Genomic DNA, 21,300 nt, shown 5'->3' with positions numbered 1-21,300 from the left:
ATTCCCAGCCACTCAAATAAAGCCATTATCCCTAAGGAGCTAAGACCTGATATGCAAAACTTCAAGACAAGGAAGAGGCTGGGAATTACACATTTGAATGTTTAATATCTAAATTAGATTTTATTAAAGACATACATATAGACAAAGATATATTTATATTTTCTGAAACCACATTATCAAATAAAATAAGTGATAAAGATATCAATATTGAAAATTACAAAGTTTTTCATTGTGACAAGCAGGTCTAAAAAAGGTGGCGTTGCCATTTATCTCAAAAATCACCTGTCTGTGGACCTTTCATTCTCCTGTTGAAAGCCTAAATGTTATCTCTGTCTCTGTCTGTTAGCTGTGGAAATGATCCTGATTTAAAAAAAAAAAAATGGCTATTGCTGGTATTTATCGTGTCCCTTCAGCCCCTAAAAATTCTCTTCATGATCTGTTCATGATGCTTTCTAAACTGGAAAATTATGAGATCCTAATAATGGAAGATATAAATATTAACTGGCTGGAGAAAGAGTCCAAAACTTTGAAAGACCTAGACAATGGCCTAAATCTCACACAATTAATTTCTATTCTGACTGGACCTGGCGCTAGAAATTTAAATAAAGGTACACTCATTGTTGTAATCTTAACAAACAAACCCCATAATTATGAGGCAAATGGTGTTTTTCCACTTGATTTTGCCAATTGGATGTATTCGAAATGCAAAAGTGAAAAAGACACATCTGTGTGTAAAGGTTAGAAATTCGTATAAACATTTCCATGAGCTGCCTTCATCTCTGGCGTGTGTTAGAGTGATATCAGGCCAACATCAGCATTCCCTGACCCTAATGTGGCCTTACATTTTTTTATTAATACATTTAATGAAATTGTAGACCAACATGTACCTAAAAGAAAAATTTGAATGGAAAACTGTAACAATCCTTGGTTCAACTCTGAAATTTCAAGTTTAATTAAATATACAAGCAGTGATAAAGGGCTCTCACAATCCTTGCGACTGCAGAAGGGAACACCACAGTGGCACAGCTGCATATCAACCTTAGCTTGACATGTGATATTTTCAGTGTCATGTTTTAGATATATTCTCACAGCCCATTGTAACTTTGCAGGGAGTGCTGGAGAGACATTTTAAAGATAGAATTTTAATCCACGCATTTTGTCCAGCTCATTAATATACACAGACGGTACATTGGGTTTGTCTGAATCCGACGACGTTTGCAAAAGTTACAGGGAGTTTTATACTTTTAAAATGGCCGCTTCATTAAGAGCTCATTATGACCACACCCTGAGACTTATATAAAAAAAAAACATTTGACCCCAGATATGTGCTGATGATGCCATCTCAGTTTGGACATGATTTTGGACATCTGTATAATTAGATTCAAAATGGAGACCTTCACATCAGTGGGGTGTGGCACCCACTTTTTAGCTCAGGGTCACATAAAAGAAATTACAATTTTCTGGCCCATTACAACTGTGCAGGGGGCACTGGAGAGAGCTACTTTTAAAGATAGAAGTTTAACTTGTATACCATTATGTCCAGGTCATAAAAATACATAAACACCACATTGGGCAGCCAGATCCCAGATCTTCTGGTTTTGATTCTAAAGAGGAAATATGTGATGCTTTTAATGGCCATTTTATCTCTGCATGTGACGTGTTGGATCATAATGATGATTCTTCTGATATTGATTATGTTGAGTCTATTATCTGCCTGAGTTTAGACTCAATATAATCAAGATCAGAAGGATCACCATTATGATCCAATACATCACATGCAGAGATAAAACGGCCATTAAAAGCATCACATAGGTATTAAATGCTCTCCGCTCCATGGATCCAAACAAGTCCCCGGGAGCTGATGACCTTGATCCTTCTTGTACACTTCTGTATTGGATTATGGGGATGTTTCCGAAACGAGACAGTACCAGTGGGTACAAGAAGAAAATCATACTGCTTACAGAAGCTGGAGAAGGAGGAAGTTATTGATAGACAACTGTGTTACAGACTCTATCCTTGTGATTCCATTCCTTGTATCTATGGCCTCCCAAAGATCCACAAAGGAGGAGTACCTCTCAGACCCATTGTATGTAGTGTTGATTCTATCACATACAAAGTGGCCAAACATCTGAAGACCATCCTGATTCCTCTGGTGGGCAACACGGAGCACCATATTGAGAACACAGCTGAATTTGTGAGCAAAATCAAGCATCTTCAATTTGATCTGGATGAGACCATGGTTTCATTTGATGTGACCTCTCTTTTCACTTGGATCCTCAACCCAGTAGCGGTGGAGGCAGCAAAGAGGTTACTGCAGGATACTAAGTTAAAAGAGAACAAAACTCACACCGGACCAAATCTGCAAACTGCTGGAAATTTGTCTTAATACCACATATTTCCAGTTTAGAGGAAACTTCTACAGGCAAATCCACGGCTGTGCCATGGGCTCACCGGTCTCTCCTATTATGGCTAATTTATACAATTTGAACAGGAGACTTTGGCCTCATTTCCAGGCACTCCACCCACACATTGGTATCGATACGTGGATAACAACTGGACTAAAATCAAAATTCAGGATCTGGAGCCTTTTACTGCACATATTAATGCTGTGGATCCGAACATCAAGTTCACACAGGAAGAAGCCAAGGAGAACAAACTGGCCTTTTTAGATTGTGCAGTAACAATTGGAGAGGACCTGTGTCTCCAGGTAGACGTCTTCAGGAAGCCCACACACACTGACCAATATCTGCTGTTTGATTCACACCATCCACTGCAGCACAAACTCGGAGTTATCTGTACTCTACAACACAGAGCTCAAGTGGTGCCTACAAACACAGAGGGAAAAGTCCCTCTCTGCTTGTGGATATCCAAAATGGGCCTTCAATAGATCTAAAGCTCTAGAGAGCTAAAAAAAAAAAAAAAAAACAGCTCTCTAGATCCTACAACATCCCAAGGAATTTGAAAATTCTCTTCAGTTTTTTTAACCCAAAAAACTGAAGAGAATTTTCAGATGTATGAGATCCCTGTCTTTTTCAAACCCACAAACACTTTAAGACAAAAACTCGTTCACAGAAAGGACAAAACCCCGAGCCATAAACCAAGTAATGTAGCCTACTCCATTCAGTGTAGTGAAGAGTGTGTAGTAAGAGGATGTACCAACACTGGCGTGAGAGCTCCTCTGGACCCCAGTCTGCAGTACATCTCCATCTCAAAGACACTAACCACTCCTTTGAAGATAGTGAAGTTCAGATCTTAGCCAGAGAAAAGAAATGGTTTGATAGGAGAGTTGAAGAAGCTATTTTTGTTAAGACAGTCCTTCCTTAAACAGCAATGGGGGCCTTCCCCATCTATAACGCCATCCTCAGACCAAGAACAATAGCAGGTCTTTAAGGGCTGAAAAGGGTAGTTTCAGCTGAAACTGGAAAAAATAGCTGATTGCAGTTTCAGTGTGGTTAGCCCCTCCCCTCAGATAAGGCATTGGCCACCAGCGATCTGACCAGAACTGAAGAAACGGTTTAGATGACCAGTGAAACATCTTCACTCCTACAACGATTTGTCCAGTTGACAGATTTGAACTTTGTCTTCAGACCTGGACGACTGAGGGTCTACACAGACTATGGGGATGTAGACTTCTGTACTGGATTATGGGAATTTGGTGTATGTTGTGTACCCCTGAAGATGGGATATGTTGCACCCCTGAAAATAGAGGAATAAATCACAAGAGCGATTTGCAGTTGTCTCTCCTCGTGCAGGGATTTAATGCAATGAGGAGGAACAGCTCGAAACACCCCAAATCGTGGATGAAGGCATTACCAATCACTCAAAAAGATCCCATGCTTAGAAGCTGATTAAAGATGATATGATTACAATTCCCTTGAGTGAAATAACAGGAATAATACAAAGAAATACAATACAATACATACTGACTGCCATATAATACATATTTGAGCAAACTTTTAACTGTATTCATAATGTTTTTAAGGCTTATGTAAATTACTATTTATTGCAAAACCTTTACTGTTTTTAACTATGTTCTGTTAGCATGAAATCATATTATGATGCACATCACTGTGTATAAGAACAGAACATTGTATTAGGGGCATATAGTACCATTTTAACCTATCACACGTACACTTCTGTACTGGATTATGGGAATGTAGCATACATGCAGACTTCGCCCTCTGCTTTGAAACCGTTGGATCCACTCTCTTTCACTTTGCCATTCATTTTATTACAAGTGATGGATTTAAACCCATCCCTGAATTCTCTGTGAAAAAGTGATTTGTCCATCACTGTCTATTAGAAGAGAACAGCACTTTATGTAATATCTCTATAAGGGACTAGTTCAAAAACTCCCAGAATATCTCACCTGTTTATTAATCATTGATATTAGAACATTTAATACCAGATCACATGACTGCATAAGTTTAAGAACTAGCTGCACCAAAACTGAGATGGGAAAGAGGCTTTTAGCTGTTTTGCTTCACAAAACGTGATACTGTACACTCCAAGGAAACGCAAAACTGGATATACTGGTGACACAATCGCAATTTCATAATCTGATAACAAACTTTTATACTCACACATGCACCTGTTTTTAGTGTTTTATATGGACTTGTTTTGTTTGTTTTTTTCTGCTTGCATTATATTTTAAACCGGGTGTCCATGTAAGAGAGCCCAAGTGCTCGCGTTGGGTTCCCCTGTATAAATAAAGATAAATAAATAAGTGTTCTATCTCTCAACCACTCCATACACACATAATATAGTAAGTGCTTTACATCTCCTTGGCACTATAGTGTGTATATTTTTCAGACACAGGAAATGGTTTATTTTCTGAAAAGTAAATTTAAATGCAAAAAGCCTACATTCAAGCCAACGGATTTGGAACTCCCTCTGCTGACAGCAATAAGCATGACGCATGAAAAAGACAAAGCAACCGTGTAACAATGTGACTGTACACAGGAATGCTAATATACACACTCGACTGTAGTGAAACAAAATGAAATGCTCAAACTTGAATCTGGTTTGTTTTGCATTACGCAATTATTTGATTTCTGGACACCAAGAGAAAACAACCTTTAAATGGGATTAATAAATGACTGAATGGGAGTAAAATACAACTCCAGGTGTGATTTTTGATGAGTGGACAATTCTATAACTTGGTTTAAATTAAATTTTGTATGACATTTCTACTTTAAAACATAATCCACAAAACATTACTTGTAATTTATGTTGATTCTATTCATTATATTAATATGTTGTGTGCCTGTATACCCACTGGTCCTCTGCTCTGACCTGTATTTCAGAGCTGGATGCCCTGGACTCCAACGATGAGCTCACTCCTTTGGGTCGAATCCTAGCTCGACTCCCCATCGAACCTCGACTTGGCAAAATGATGATTATTGGCTGCATCTTTTAGTAAGTTAAGTCTTTCTACAAAACATTTCACAGAAAGTCTCTAACCTTTAGGAAGAAGTCAAACAATCTAAAGGTGCACTGTGTAACTTTTGTGGTGAAGAGTACATCACTGTTTTGCTTGTTTAGAGGAAGGAAACTCATTCCTACAATACATTTGACATTGACTGCTTTGATTATTAAAATGTGTGTATTTCATATTAACTTTGCACAAGTTTAACAGACTTTTATTATCACAGCGTGTGAGGAGTTTTGTCTGGAGCCTGTAGAGCAGCTGAACTGCATATGTCCTTTTGAACAAGTACATTTGGAGCTTGTATATGCTATGGGTGAATGAGCAATGACCACTGCAACAGTTTTATTCTTCTAGTTCATAACATGCACTAAACAAAAACAAAATGCACTTTAACGGGGCATTTATTGAATATGAATCAGCATAGCAATGTTTTTTTTTGTGATTATTAGGGGTAATCATTATTTATTTTTTATCTTTATTTTTTCCTGAACCATATCAAATCAGTTTGAAATGCGTCATATCAAATTTTATCAAACTGAAAGTATTGTATCTAGGTATGTATCATATTGGCCTCTTCTTAATGATACCCAGCCCATGTTACCGATCTTGTCCTGTGTGTGCAGTGTTGGGGATGCCATGTGCACCATCTCGGCCGCCTCCTGTTTCCCTGAGCCCTTTATCAACGAAGGGAAGCGTCTCGGATTTGTTCATAGGAACTTTGCAGGCAGCCGCTTCTCGGACCATGTGGCTCTGCTCTCAGTGTTTCAGGCATGGGATGATGTGAGGTGAGATGTTGGGTCTTTTAATGGGGACTTCCACTATGCATTGTCCAGTTCTTATGTTTTGTATTATCCGGCACAGGATCAACGGTGAGGATGCAGAGGCTCGTTTCTGTGAACACAAACGTCTGAACATGCCCACTCTGAGGATGACCTGGGAGGCCAAAGTTCAGCTCAAGGAGATCCTGATCAATGCTGGGTTTCCTGAAGGTACAACAGCCCCTCCACACACGCACACACATGCACACGCGCACATGCACACATGTACATGCATATATGCACACATGCACACACACCATCTGGATTTCCTCTTTCCTGTAATTGTAACTACAGGAGCCTGTAACAAATTATTTTATATAACCAGTTAAATACACTTTTTAATTAAATATTCTCTTTTTTAAGTGAAAAGTTAATTTGTGATCTTTGCTTCAACATAAGATAAATTTGTGAACCTTGCTATAGATTTAGAAAGTATCTAAAGTATCTATATTGGCCACAGCAGTAGGCCAAATATCAGGTATCTCATCAGCTCATAAAAAATCAAATGGCTAATTTCAACCCATATCTGAACTTTGTGCCAACCGTGTCGTTGATCTAATGATAAAGGATTTACATAGTGAGGCAGGTCCCCATGATGTGACACATACACACCTGAGCTGTATAGCATTTATTAAATCTTTCCCGATAAAAGAGGTTAAACTTTGACAATGGCAATGCCTCAGTTCATTATGCTCAAACTGCTCAAATGCCATATTCCCCACCCCAAATTGTGATCATTGGTTTAAAGTTACAACATGGGTAAATAAAAGTGAAATTTGGACAACGGTTGAGATCAGTCTCCAGGAAATTAGGGCTGTAACAATTAATTAAAGTAATTGTGATTACTTGACTATTAAAATAATTGCATATCGTAATAAATGTATATGAAAAATCTCAACGTACAATAGAAGTAAGTTTGTGCTTGGTCCTAATTCACTGTACCTGTTCTTTTCAGAGTGCCTTTTGACACAGTCCTTCAACACAGTGGGCCCAGACAACAGTCTGGATGTTGTCATTTCACTGATCACATTTGGTTCTTATCCCAACGTGTGCTATCACAAAGAAAAGCGCAAGATCCTCACCACGGAGGGCCGCAACGCTCTCATTCACAAAACCTCTGTCAACTGCCCCTTTAGCAACCATGACCTCAGCTACCCCTCACCCTTCTTTGTGTTTAGTGAGAAGGTACTAACCGCAGTGTTCTTGATTTTGTGATTTTGCATATATACCTCCTTTTAAAAATATTTTTTTCTTTCTTTCCATCAGATTCGGACCCGAGCCATTTCAGCTAAAGGCATGACTCTGGTCAGCCCTCTGCAGCTACTGCTGTTTGGATGCAAAAAAATTACTTCTGATGGAGAAATTGTAGAGCTGGATGAGTGGTGAGCTGGACTACAATCCCAGTACTTACACGACAGTAACATGTTATGGGCTTATTTCAGCTGTTTACTTTCTTTTTAAAGACAACAGAGCTCAACAGTTCTGCCCACTTTGAAACATGCTAGGGTTCTGAAAGAAAATATCCATACTTTTTCCTATAGACAGAGGCTAACATCTATGTGAGAAGTAACCATGTATAATGCAATTGTTTCCAGTTCAAAAATGCATTTAAAACATACAATTCTGCAAACTGCTGAACCTTTATAAACTGCTAAGTTATTAAGGCAATCATTAATAATATAAAAGCATGAAAGTATCGTTCTTGTGGCTTTTCCTTAAAAAACTCAAACTTAAAATTCAAAAGTAATCATTTTAATCATAACCAAATATTGTACAAACCTCTCATGTGTTCCCAGGATCAAGCTGCGCATCCCCCATCATGTGGCCGGTGGAATCTTGGCCCTAAGAGCAGCGCTGGAGGCTCAGGTGGTGGAGGTGACTAAAGACCCAGAATACATCCGACAGATGGACCCCACCACCCAAAGACTCATCAACCTCATCCGACAAATCTCCAACCCAACGGCTGTAGGCATGAACATGATGAAGAGCCAACGGTACAGCACATTACGTTCATCTGGGGAAACAGAACAAGGATATGGGGCTGGAATATTTAACATTTCACTGCTTACAGGCGTGGCTACTGAAATGACAATGCTAATCATGTACTGCCCCCTCCTTTCTGTATTAAAGGGCCCATGTTACACCATTTTTCTGATCTATACTATTTCCTCATGACAAACATACTGGGAGTTTGGTTTTGTTTCATTCACACATGTTTAACACACATGTCCTGAATATTTAAGCTGTGTCCCTCTCAGATCCACCTTGTGATGTCTTGTGGTAATGAGGAAGTGCTCCATTCTATTTTCAAAAATCATACACCTTCCCTAGAGTTTTTTTTGGATCATTTCAGCCCTGGAGGTACAAATCTATTGAACAAAATGTAAAAGGAGCTGTTCACTTGAAAACTACTGCTTCATGACATCACAAGGTGGAAGAGACAATTTTGAGCTTTAGAGATGTAGACAGACTAATGAGTCTGGATAAAAATGGCAACGGGCATGTCCCACCGGGAGGAAGCCCCGGGGAAGACCCAGGACACGCTGGAGGGACTGTCTCTTAGCTGGCCTGGGAACGCCTTGGGGTCCTTGATAAGGATAAAGGATTGCTCAAACATATGTGAATAAAACAAAACATAACTCCAGGCATGTTTTTTGATGAGCCAACAACATTAAAGATCCCAAGAGTCAGTTTTGTATAAAAGGACCTTTTAAGGGGCCTGTGTCTCTTTACATTCTCTTTACATTGTCCATCGCATAGTATTGCTGCTATTTGAGAAATAAATTGGACAGAAAGTCTCAGTCATTGTTACTGAGAATCATGGGTAACAGCTGTTGACACTACCCCAGACACTGGCTGTTTCCCAGTTGCCACAATCCTTCTTAACCACTTTGGAGGGATCCATGTCATCAGAGCTCCCCCTAGTGGTGTTCCAATTCCCCCAAAGCCCTCACGTCCTCCGCACACGACTCCTCCGTTTGGCCCATTTACCAAGGATGCACCTGTGGATCCTTGGCCTCCTCGGAGTGGGAGAAATTGCCCACAATGCACTGCAACTTATACAAACTTTCTTTAAGCAAGTCCAAAGTCCAGGGAATGAAGGAAAATAATGGAACACTTTGTAAGTTCTTGGTGCGGACTTTCAGGTGTGAATCAGCTCTTAATGTTCAGCCTAAATAACTTGATAACAGATTCACTTAGCCTTTATATGTCAACAGTCGTTCAAACAGTCATATGAACACATGCTTTTCATATTTTTCATTTTTTTAAATGAAAACTCTATCAAATGAAATCACAGTTGAGCTGGTCAGGTGACACGGCACAGTCCCTCCCTCCACTCCAGAGCAGTGCTACACAGTGGTCTATGGAGGAAGGACCCTGGGAGTTGAGAAACAGCCATAGTCAGGGTGCATTAAAGCGGAGAGAGGAGACCTATGTACAAACAGCCACACACAGTTGTTTGTGTTATGGCGCAATATCACAGCCGCACTAGCAGTGGTCACAGCGGTTGGCAATGGCTAACTGCATGATTGCACTTTCTCTATGTTCTTTACCTAATAACTTAACAATAGTTGATGACTTACTAAATAATGCACTGCATGGCTATAACATCTTACCTGTTTCTTTTAGGACGGGAGACGGTCCACCACCACCCAAAATGTCCCGATATGATGGAGGAGGGGGATTTGGCGGTCGACCTGGAGGCGGGTACAGAGGAGGGTATAGAGGAGGCTACAGAGGAGGAGCCGGAGGTTATGGAGGTGGAGCTGGGGGTGGGTACAGAGGAGGGGCCGGAGGGTACAGAGGCGGGGCCGGAGGGTACAGAGGAGGGCCTGGAGGCGGGTACAGGGGAGGGTATGGAGGTGGAGGTGGGGGCAGCTACAGGGGAGCTGGAGGATATGGAGGAGGACGAGGACGAGGCTTCAGAGGGGGCTCCGGTGGTGGCTCCTGGACATAATGTTGATTCCAAATGTAACGTGTGTTCATGATTTCACCTGTACTTTGTGTTTATTTCACTCAAACATGTAACTTTAAATACCATGCATAAATGGAGACATTTTGCATCCCTGTGTGGTAATGGCACTGTGCATTGTAATACTATGATCTGTTTTGTTGCTATTTAGTTTTTTTCAAGCAGCCAGTTGTTTACCACATGTGTGGTTTAGAAAATGTAGATCTTCTCTTGTAGCAAGTGTACTATTGGAATAATGTAATATAATATCTGGTCAAATAAAGGAAACTGTCTTTACTGTTTCTTTAAATGTGCATGTCTAAAGAAATACAATGTGTTTTTTTTTTCAATTCAGTTTGGTTTTCCTTGTTGATTACATGCTACTTTCCCAAGAAATATCTAAAATCCACAAATATTGAACCTGGTCATTTCTACTAAATCCCCCCAACCCCCCGAGTTTGTATCACAAGGAGCATTTTCAGTCACAATATTCAATCTTTTTAGCTGCCCACCATTTGTGTTAAATGCCTTACATAAAAAGTTGTGACATCAAAACTCAAAAATTCATTTTCACAAATGACGAAACACAATCTAAATAAACTATTTAAAAAAATAAATAATTGTGCTAAATAAATTCACATAATATACCTAGGCCTAATAATTACAGATACAAAGATCAGCAGGACCTTAGAAATATGTTGGCCTTAACTGCTCCAAATTCTCTAAAATTACACAGCATGTGGGGGATCTACAACGATATGAAATTAATTGATATTTTGCAGCTGATATCATTCCCTGGAGGTGTGAAGCTAACTGGAGGCTCTATTCTGTCTGAAGCTGTTACGCAAGTTGGACTTTAATCTGAGTTTTGTTTTAACAATCTGACCATAAAGAATGGATTTGGCTGAAACTACAACGGGTGAGATGCTGTGTGCTGTTAAACAAGTCTCACATAAAATTAACCACAAGCTAGCTATAGCTTTAGCGTTAGCCAGCAGTTTTTCAGTTTTTAGTCACCTCTGAAATTTTGTTGAAAATTGAACTCATCACAGACTTCAGAAAATTTATTGTTTAAATCCATTTTGTATTTTTTCAGAGTTTTTTTGCTGTGCATTTTGTCACCATGGAAACTGCTGAACGTTCCACCATAGAGAGACATATAGAATGCCCCAGCGTGATGTCACTGCAGAGTATCAGTATAGGGCCAGGATTTAATCTTAAAGTGTACATGACACGTTAGAATACTTCTAACCTCTACTTTTATTTTACAACTTTTTATTTTAAACTTTTCTTCACAACTTGCCACTTAACTGATGTAAACCTGTGATAAATATTTACCAAATGTACTTTTCCACCAAACAAGTCATAATTAGAAAAATGTATGTAGTGCAATTGCACTTTAACATCATTTATATTCATATTTATATTTATATTTAAAATAGAATTTTCTTATAATCCTTTTATAATTTTTAGAATCTTATAAAACTTTGTCATGGCTTAACTGAAGAATGTCACCTAATGTGCATGTTTTGGATTGTGCTGAGGCATTTTTAAAGTTCACTATGTAACTTTTCATCTTGTCTCCATTTACAGTATGACATTAAAGGGGGTATTATGCAAATTTCTTTTTTTTTCTTCCTTTTTTTTCTTTCTTTTTTTTTTTTTTTTTTTTTTTTTTTTAGCTTTCTACCACGTTGTAACGTTACCTCATCAAAAACCTGCCTGACCTGGTTTAAAGTGGACATATCATGCTTCTATATATTTATTTTTGAACATTTACAACATGTACCTGATGTCAGAATAAACTATAACTGCGGTCTATGGGTCTGAATTTGCCATAATTTGACCTCCAGGGGGCCCTGTCCTAGTCCTTGTTGGAGCTGCGTCTCAGACCACCTTGTTTTGGCTCGGCCTCTTTTAAATGTAAATGAGCTACCTGCATCGCGTTCAATCTTTACTTAGGTCGCACTCACACTAAGACTTCTTAACCGAGTCGTTCTCAAGCACAACACAACGAGCCACACTCCACCTGCGCTGCACGACCCAATGAGCCACACTCACCTGCACAACCCAAGTGGAGTCAAGTTCATTCACTTTTTCCTCTTATCCTCTATCCTCTCTGCGCACACCACAGGGCTCGTGAACATAAATCGTGTGTGTGAGCGTACATGAGCAACTGTGCCGTGCTTTGGCCAAAGTCCCACTTCAGACAGGACAAACGTGCCGCGCTTTAGGAGCCCCCATGGGCTGTATTGGTCTAGTATGAGCGCACCCTTAGTTACGTGTTTCACACCATCGCAAATGTGGCTGTCTCAGCTGGCTTATTTACATCAGTAAAAATAGCAATTAACAATGTCCTTCCTTCATCTTAGGTGTACATGTGAAACTGCTCTACAATGCCCACAGAAGTTGAAAATCTATGCTGTAGAGAAATCCCTGAGGCTGGTCTGTCTGGTGGTAAACATTTTGGAGTAAAACATTCTGTAAACTGAATTGCTTTTCCACATCCTTCAGGAGTCTCTTGGAGCTTTTCCAGTCTGCAGAATTCTTTTGTAGCTATGACAAACACAATACTTACACATATAGCTAAAAAAAAGCAACTAATAGTTACCTGGTTTTAACCATTTGCTTTTATCCCTTGAGGTTCGTATTGGGTGTATTGGTATTGGGTTGAGAGAAAGCAGGATCATTGTGTGTGTGTGTCTAACACATGGTTGAGAATGGAGGTCCACTGTGCAACCCTTTCCTGGGATGTTGAGGAGGAAGCTGCAGTCCAATAGATGTGCTTTTTTTATACTGCGAAGCCACTTTGACAGTATTGTGCAGTCTTTGTCCTGTGCAATCTTCACCATCTTTTTGGATCAGCCTTAAAACAATACAATTAAAATTATTAGTAAAAGAAAAAAAAAGACAAGACAATACTTTCTGCAAGTTGATTAACTTCAAAAAGAACCTTTTCCTATGTGCCACACATCATAGTAGTGAGTAAATTTGGCCTCCCTCAGCTGTTTCTGAACTTGGAGGATGACGGTCCGTCACAATCCAGTCCAAGTAACACCACGTGTATTCAAGAGACTGAGACTTCGTTTCCCTCAAGCTCCATGTGGTAACATCCACCTACTTCATTACTCAGCAAAAATATTATTGTTTATATAAATGCCATTATTTGAATGTAGCAATTACCTTAATGTTCACTCACTCACATGATATAACTACCAAATTTGATATAACTACCAAATTTGGCAGAATGTCCTAAAAACATATGCATTGTAGATATATTTTTGTGTAAAGCAACAAATATTTTGCAGAACAACTGTATATCACAATAGCTATGAGCAATATGCTCTTATTAACAGTAATAATTTGGTTATCATTAGTTTTACCTGGAGAGTCAGCCCTCACCACCGAGAATTGACATTTTGTGCTTTCAGCTTCTCCATTATGTCATCCTGTGCAGTATTCCATTTGTGTACAATAGCAGGCTCTACGTACATTCTGGTATGTCGTCTATAAGTGTTGTGTTGGAACATTTTCAGCCTCATTGCATGAAAGATCTAAGAAAAATACAAACATCACAACATCACACTGTATGTAAATCTACTAATCTTGATGCTTGTTACCTTTGCAATCTTGAAGAAAGAGCCACCACTGTAATGGACAGTTGTAGATTACCTACTGGAGTGCTTCCAAGGAGAGGTTGGCTGTTCCATTTTCTTAAAAAATTGCAACGTAGACATCGCTGCCTCACACAAACAAATGTCCTAGTTTTTCTTGTCCATACCTCTGACACTTGTTGACACACAGGGCACACCTCAAGAAGCTCCAAAAGACATCTTTCATAAACTATACAAGTTGGTGATCGATGGATTTGTGTTGCAGACTCCACTGTATAATTAAAAAGTGTGTTAATTAAAAAACACAAAATTCTTAGCACAAAAACTTAATAAGAGCTGCTTTTACTTTGTTTCAACATCAGCCTCTGACGAAGCACTAATGAACTCCTCAGGGTCATATGTGGAATCCTGTGGTATTGGTATGTTCATAGCAGAGCTGCTGTCTAGAGTGATCCCCCTCCTCGATCTGCTCCAGATGGGGTCTCTTTGACTTTTTGATTGGAGTCACTTTTTCAATATCTGGCAAAAGATACCACTTCATAGGTGTTGATGACATAGATGAAGTGCAGACTCCAACATCTGCACATTGGGGGTTTGCCTGTGTGCCTGTATTCAAAATAAATATAAGGACACCATCAACTGACATTTCAATGTTGTAATTTGTAGCATCATTCATTGTTGCAAAACTTCACAAACCTGTACTTTTTACATGAGGCTTGAGGGTTTTTATGGATAGCTGTGTCCCTACTGATCTCGTCTCTTTGGTACTGCTATGTGTCTGACAGAACTTATCAGCAAACGATGGAGATGGAGCTTGTGTTACCATTGAAGAACTCTGAAAAGGGAAGAGTAACAGTGAAAGCAGATAGCTCTTTCATGTTTTGTGCGTGAGTTTTGCCTAATGGAAGTGATATAAATAATGTTTTTAGTAAGTAAGTAAGTACTTATGAACATTTGTGCCATCAGTCAGCTAGATAACAGAAGAGCCGGTGCTAATGCTATCATAAGCACTGGCAAGGACACTAGACAGCAGCACAATCAAACTAGGTCTAATAAACAATGTAATGTTCTTTCAGCGTTAAGTAGGACTTACCACTTCACTATATCCACCATCTCCATGGACTGAAGGAACTGACCCCCCACAAATGTCTTTGAGCAAATCCTTCTAGGTGTTGGGGAGGATTCATCTCTGAAGTGCTTGGCCACACAAACAGGACTTTCCCCACACTCAGCTGTACATTCCCATTGAAAATAAAACTGAACCATGCTGTTCTGTGTGGTTCAGATGCCGGAGGTCGGTGTAATGAGCTGCTAACACAACCAAAAACCGAGCATTTTGACTTATCCACTCGCACGATGGACATCCTTGAGCTTGGACTACAAAATCGCTACCGAGGGAAAAAAAATGGCGGCTGCAGAAACTGTTGCACCAGAAGTCCTTGACCTTGTTTTTTTGTTTTTTTATTATTATTATAGAAAGGTTATTATTTCAATGACAAGATACAGAACAAAACATAAGAACAACCTGACATGTATCAATGTATCATGTATCAATGTATACATGGATACGTTCACTTTAACTTTGAGAGACAGAATGGGAGGAAAGAATCTAGGAAATCACATTGTAGGATTTTTAATGAATTAACTGGTAAATTTGTTGGTAAAATAAGTATTTGGTCACCTAAAAACAAGCAAGATTTGTGTCTCTCACAGACCTGTACCTTCTTTAAGAGGGTCCTCCACTCGTTACCTGTATTAATGGCACCTGAACTGGTTATCAGTGCAAAAGACACCTGTCCACAACCTCAAACAGTCAGACTCCAAACTCCACTATGACCAAGACCAAAGAGCTGTCAAAGGAACTACAAACAAAACTGTAGACCTGCACCAGGCCCCGAAAACTCAATCTGCAATAGGTGCAGCTTGGTGTGAAAATCAACTGTGGGAGCAATTATTAGAAAATGGAAGACATACAAGACCAATGATCATCTCCCTCGATCTGGGGCTCCACACAAGATCTCACCCTGTGGGCTCAAAATGATCACAAGAACGGTGAGCAAAGATCCCAGAACCACACGGGGGGACCTAGTGAATGATCTGCAGAGAGCTGGGAACAAAGTAACAAAGGCTACCATCAGTAACACACTACACCGCCAGGGACTCAAATCCTGCAGTGCCAGACATGTCCCCTGCTTAAGCCAGGACATGTCCAGGCCCGTCTGAAGTTTGCTAGAGAGCATTTGGATGATCCAGAAGAGGACTGGGAGAATGTCAAATGGTCAGATAAAACCAAAATAGAACTTTTTGGTGAAAACTCAACTTGTCGTGTTTGGAGGAGAAAGAATGCTGAGTTGCATCCAAACACCACCATACCTTCTGTGAAGCATGGGGGTGGAAACATCATGCTTTGGGGCTGTTTTTTCTGCAAAGGGACCAGGACGACTGTGTAAAAGAAAGAATGAATGGGGCCATGTTTCGTGAGAGTTTTAGTGAAAACTTCCTTCCATCACCAAGGGCATTGAAGATGAAACGTGGCTGGGTCTTTCAGCATGACAATGATCTCACATACCACCCGGGCAACGAAGGAGTGACTGTGTAAGAAGCATTTCATGGTCCTGGAGTGGCCTAGCCCATCGCCAGATCTCAACCCCATAGAAAATCTTTGGAGGGAGTTGAAAGTCCGTGTTGCCCAGCGACAGCCCCAAAACATCACTGCTTAACAGTTTTTGAAATGTTTGGAAACATTTTGGGTTGCAGGGTGAATTGGGCTAAATCCGCCTTGATACTTCTGGTATCAACAATATTAAATGGACCCTCTTATAAAATACCAATTGTACCAAGTATAAAATATTTAGGGGTCCTCTTTCATTCTTCCCTTAATTCCCTGATTGAAAATAACTATAAAAATCTGTTGCTTACCATTAATGGAGATCTTAAAACATGGTGAAATGACATTGGGAGAGAGTCTCCCAATGTCATTTCAGGCTCGCATGTCAGTAATCAAAACGATCTACAGAAACTACACTCACTTATAAGCCTATTTCTCTGGAATAAAAAAAAAAAGCTTAGAATCAGGGCTTGAACCCTATATAGACTTAAATCATCCAGAGGGATGGGCCTTCCTGATTTCGAATGGTACTCATGGTGCTTTTGCTTTAAGATCATTTAAATCTGGAAAGTCTGCAGCATGGGTACCAATTGAAGCACACTTGATTAAACCCCATACCATGCCCTCCCTGTTAAATGCTAAATTGCCATGTAAAAGCCATTATGGACCCATTGTTACACATCTTCTAGCTGTATAGAACAAAGTTAACAATTTACTGGGGAACAATGAACAATATTTCCTTCAGACACCGATCTTGATAAGATTGATAATCTAATTGATAAGAAACCCATCTTTTTTTTTTACCGTGGGAGCAAAAAGGGGTCCTTGATTTCAGTAATATCATAGGTCAGAATGGACTAAGAGAGTTTCATGATCTACAAAAATGCTATAACTTACCAGGTACATCTTTTTTCTTCTACCTACAGTTGCACAGCATTGCATTCCCATAGTGTTCCTTGGGGGTCCGTGCTGGAAAATCACCCCCTCCACACTATTCTGGCTAAAGCAGGAAGCTCTTGTACAACTTCTGATCTGAATAAATTACTTGTCAAAAGCTCACAGAAAAATTTACCTTTTGGGCAGCTTTGGAAAACTGAACTGAGGGATTATTCAGAGTGGGACTGGAATCAGATTTGGTCAAACATCTCCCTATACCCTAGAACACATATGTCAAACTCAAGGCCCACGGGCCAAATGTGGCCCTCCAGATCATTTTATGACCCGATAGGGTAAGTTAAAAGGTATGATGGTCTTAAAATGTAATTTTATCAGGAGATATGCAGTTACACAGCCATATTTTAACATCTAGGGAAATGCATATGTAATATTTATAACTTGAATGAGTAATAAATACAGAAACACTTAATTAACAAGTTTAAGTAGTTAGATTTATTTTACATCTGGCCCTTTGAGGGCAGTCATTTTGCTGATGTGGCCCTCGGTGAAAATGTGTTTGACACCCCTATCCCAGAAGTTCACATCAAATGAAAATAAAAGACAACTCTCACTGTAATTTCTGCACTGACAAAATTATTGGCATTGACTATTTATTCATGGGAGTGTCCTGAGGTGGCACAATTCTGGGAAAATGTCTCAAAGACAGTGTCTGAGTGAATAGGTGTAACCATCCCCTGAACTCAGAGGTTTATTCTGCTAAATGATATCTCCAAACTCAATTTGATAATCAATGACCGGCATGCATTACTAGCAGGCCTCACAGCTGCCAAAAAAATTAAGTAATATGCCCTTGGAAGTCACTTCAGCCTCTGACTGTAAAAGGGTGGCTTCTATCTTACTGAGAAATAATTCAGCTGGAGTTTTCTGCTGCTCGAAAGCATGGAGCAAAAGCCAAAACCAAAAATCTAATTTACTAGCCAAAATTGAGATCTGAATATATTATATATCTGTTTACTTATTTATGTATTTTTTGCACTATGTGGATGCTTCTGTCAAACTGTATATTCATGAAAGATACACAATATGTGTACTCAGTTTTTTAATGTATAGTACATAATGAATATGTATAATGCAATTTCTGCTGATGTGTTTTGATGGAGGAAATTTGCAATTACTATATGGAAGGAATTCACACCTGGACGGGATTATTATTATATTATTCATAGAATTTAGTACTACTTCTACTGGAAACACAAGTATTTACACAAGTACATTACTGCACTTTTCTCCATGGAAATAAGTTTACTGTGTCACATTCCAGGCAAAGCAGTGGGCTATAATCACACACAAGTCACTCTGATTCATCCAGAACATTGTTTTTTGTGTGATGGTGTGTAAGACATGCATTACTTTTTCCTTGTACCTGTGATGGTCTGTAGAGAAGCTCAACAGGTGACAGTGTCTGCAGCACAAAAAACACCTCTGAACTCGATCTAATCAGTGTTAATGAGTGTAACACCAAAGTCACTGATTAAATAAAGACATGTAGATGCCATTAGTGTAATTGAATAAAGACATGTAAATGCCGTGACTGTAGAAAACAGAGGGAGGGAGGGCCTGAGCAGCGGAAGTGGCCCCTTCGCAGATCTGTGGATTTAGCGCATGCGCAGGAGAACATTGGGTGTAGTCTGCGGGACTTTTCATGGCTCTGCGCATTCTCCACTGCGCTGTTCAGAAGAGCACAGCGGGATCTTCTCCAGGCTCCGCTCCAAACACCGTGGCCCCTGAGAGCCACAGAGGACTCCGCGCCCGCTCCGGATCCGCGCACACAGCGCTCAAAGTGCTCAAAGTCTGCTCAAAGTTTCACAAAAGTTTTGCGGACTCAGAATCTGCTTCGAGACCACCTCAGTATTTGAAGGACTGAGCCGCTGCGGGACATGGCCTGGATCCGGAGGCTCGTGTCTCTGCTCGCGTGCTGCTGCTTCGCTTTGCCGTGCGCGCACGCGGCCATGGACGAGTGCGAGGACGAGCACGGGCGCGCACAGAGATGCATGCCCGAATTTGTGAACGCGGCCTTTAACGTGACCGTCGTGGCTACGAACACCTGCGGCTCTCCTCCGGAGGAGTACTGCGTCCAGACCGGCGCCACGGGCGTCACCAAGTCGTGCCACATCTGCGACGCACGAGACCCCCGCAATCACCACAGCGCGATCTACCTCACAGACTACAACAACCAGCAGGACGCCACCTGGTGGCAGAGCCAGACCATGTTAGCGGGAGTGCAGTACCCGCACTCCATCAACCTCACCCTGCACCTGGGTAAGAACCAACTACAGCTGCGCCATGGACAGCTGCGCCATGGCTGCGTGTCAGGGTCAGAAAAGAGCTTTAATATCGCCTTAGACTGTGAGTCATGTAGGGCATCAGGAGGCTTAAAGTAGGCTGTGAGGCCTGCGATATAAATTTAGTCTATAAGTGTTAAAGAGCACTCCTGGTTCTTTCTTTTGTGGAAAACTTTAGACTACAGTTTAGACTACAGGTAGACTACAGTCGACAGGTGCTGTTATGGTCCTCTCCATGAAATCCCTGTATTTCCTTTAACTGGCAGTGTTTCTTAACCATTGGACTGGGGCCATGGTGGGAACGGCGAGCACCACCCTGAGGGCTGCAAAATGAATAAAATATGATGTGGTTGATGTGTAAATTGGCCCAATTTACTCGCTGAGACTGGGCCGCAAAGCCAAAAAAGGTTAAGAAGCCGACAGGCAGTTGGCTACATGGAGTACTATTTAGGGCCTGTTTTTGAAGCAGGGACTACAGAGATGTGGCGTTAAATATGAATAACTGTCCTGTGCTCCTCAGCTGCCCCTGCTTTGGCACGGATCACTCTAACAGGAGCTTGTTTCCAACTGTTGTTTGTTCAAATAGTTTTACAGAAGCTAAGACGTTGCCAAACTTTCCACATCCTCGTCCCTCCTACTCAAATAGAACAAGATTCTCTCTATTAGAATGTTGTCCTTGTTTTGTTACAAAAGTAAGGCAAAGGCGTGTGATAGTTCCTGGGCTTTTCTCACCAGAAGAAATGTGTCATGTTTCCTCACACCAGAACACTACAGTACTTTAGACCACCGCATTGTTAACATCATGTATCTATGTTTTGGTCATGGAGGCTGGAGGCATGTCACTTTGAATGTTGTTTTATGTTTCAACATTGGATGATAGTATTTGGAAGTTTGATTAATAACTGTTAAAGTTCTGCACTGTAACATTAAGCCTTGGTGTAGCAGTGATTGTTGAAGGAGGGGTCTTCTTTTGGGAAACCATCAAGACATAACAGTAGTAGTAGTAGTAGTAGTAGTAGTAGTAGTAGTAGTAGTAGTAGTAGTAGTAGTAGCAGCAGCACATTTGTAGTGTTGAGTAAAGTCATTGGTTTTTCATTGGTGGTTCATACAGGAGCTTGATATTAAAAGATTAGCTCGGAGTTAATTCCTCGGGCAGAGTGATTGTGCAGGTGCTCTGACTGCTGTCCCCCTCTGTCCTCACACTAAAGTTCACACCAAGTTCACAACTAAGTCCAAATGTTTTTTTGGCAAACAAACGCTCCTAAAGGAGAGGTACACGACACATAGCTGTGATTATGGAGCGGAAGTGGAAGAGCAGGGGGAGGGGCCAGAGGGTGGGGGAGGGTCTGTTTGCCTTAGCCTGACTTTTGTCCCTGAACCCCCCCCCCCCCCCCTCCCGTCTACCAAAGTTTGAGGCGCACGTACGAGTGGGGATGTCAACGGATGCATCTCAAAAACTTAATACCATAATCTCCCCCTCTCTCTCTCTCTTCCTTCCGTCCGTCCATCCTTTTTTCCTTCCAATGAAAGTGTTGTTGGTGTAAATAGCAGTCACATTCCAGAGGAGTTCAGTCATGCCCCCCCCCTCCATCTTCTATCTCTGTGTCTCTCTCTCATGCACACCTACACACATGCACA

The 21,300-nt window shown here is 40.6% G+C and overlaps 2 protein-coding genes across 3 annotated transcripts in view; both read left to right on the top strand.

Annotated features, from left to right (window-relative positions):
• Positions 1-10,514, top strand: part of dhx9 (DEAH (Asp-Glu-Ala-His) box helicase 9) — a 29,072-nt gene extending 18,558 nt beyond the window's left edge. Inside the window, exons 22-28 of one of the 2 annotated variants that reach the window (XM_033982514.2) lie at positions 5,307-5,418; positions 6,055-6,216; positions 6,293-6,420; positions 7,205-7,434; positions 7,516-7,631; positions 8,046-8,243; positions 9,880-10,514. In XM_033982514.2, coding sequence (XP_033838405.1) covers positions 5,307-5,418; positions 6,055-6,216; positions 6,293-6,420; positions 7,205-7,434; positions 7,516-7,631; positions 8,046-8,243; positions 9,880-10,207 — 1,274 coding nt within the window. In that variant the 3' untranslated portion in view covers positions 10,208-10,514. The remainder of the gene's footprint in view (positions 1-5,306; positions 5,419-6,054; positions 6,217-6,292; positions 6,421-7,204; positions 7,435-7,515; positions 7,632-8,045; positions 8,244-9,879) is intronic. The other variant, XM_055228693.1, reaches the window with a different exon arrangement.
• Positions 10,515-18,992: 8,478 nt separating this feature from the next.
• Positions 18,993-21,300, top strand: part of lamc1 (laminin, gamma 1) — a 76,402-nt gene continuing 74,094 nt past the window's right edge. Inside the window, exon 1 of the mRNA XM_033981962.2 lies at positions 18,993-19,639. Coding sequence (XP_033837853.2) covers positions 19,258-19,639 — 382 coding nt within the window. The 5' untranslated portion in view covers positions 18,993-19,257. The remainder of the gene's footprint in view (positions 19,640-21,300) is intronic.

Source organism: Periophthalmus magnuspinnatus, chromosome 17, assembly GCF_009829125.3.
Source record: "Periophthalmus magnuspinnatus isolate fPerMag1 chromosome 17, fPerMag1.2.pri, whole genome shotgun sequence".
NCBI lineage: Eukaryota > Metazoa > Chordata > Actinopteri > Gobiiformes > Gobiidae > Periophthalmus > Periophthalmus magnuspinnatus.
Note: the sequence above shows the minus strand (reverse complement) of the source record. Positions and strands in the feature narration are given on the sequence as shown.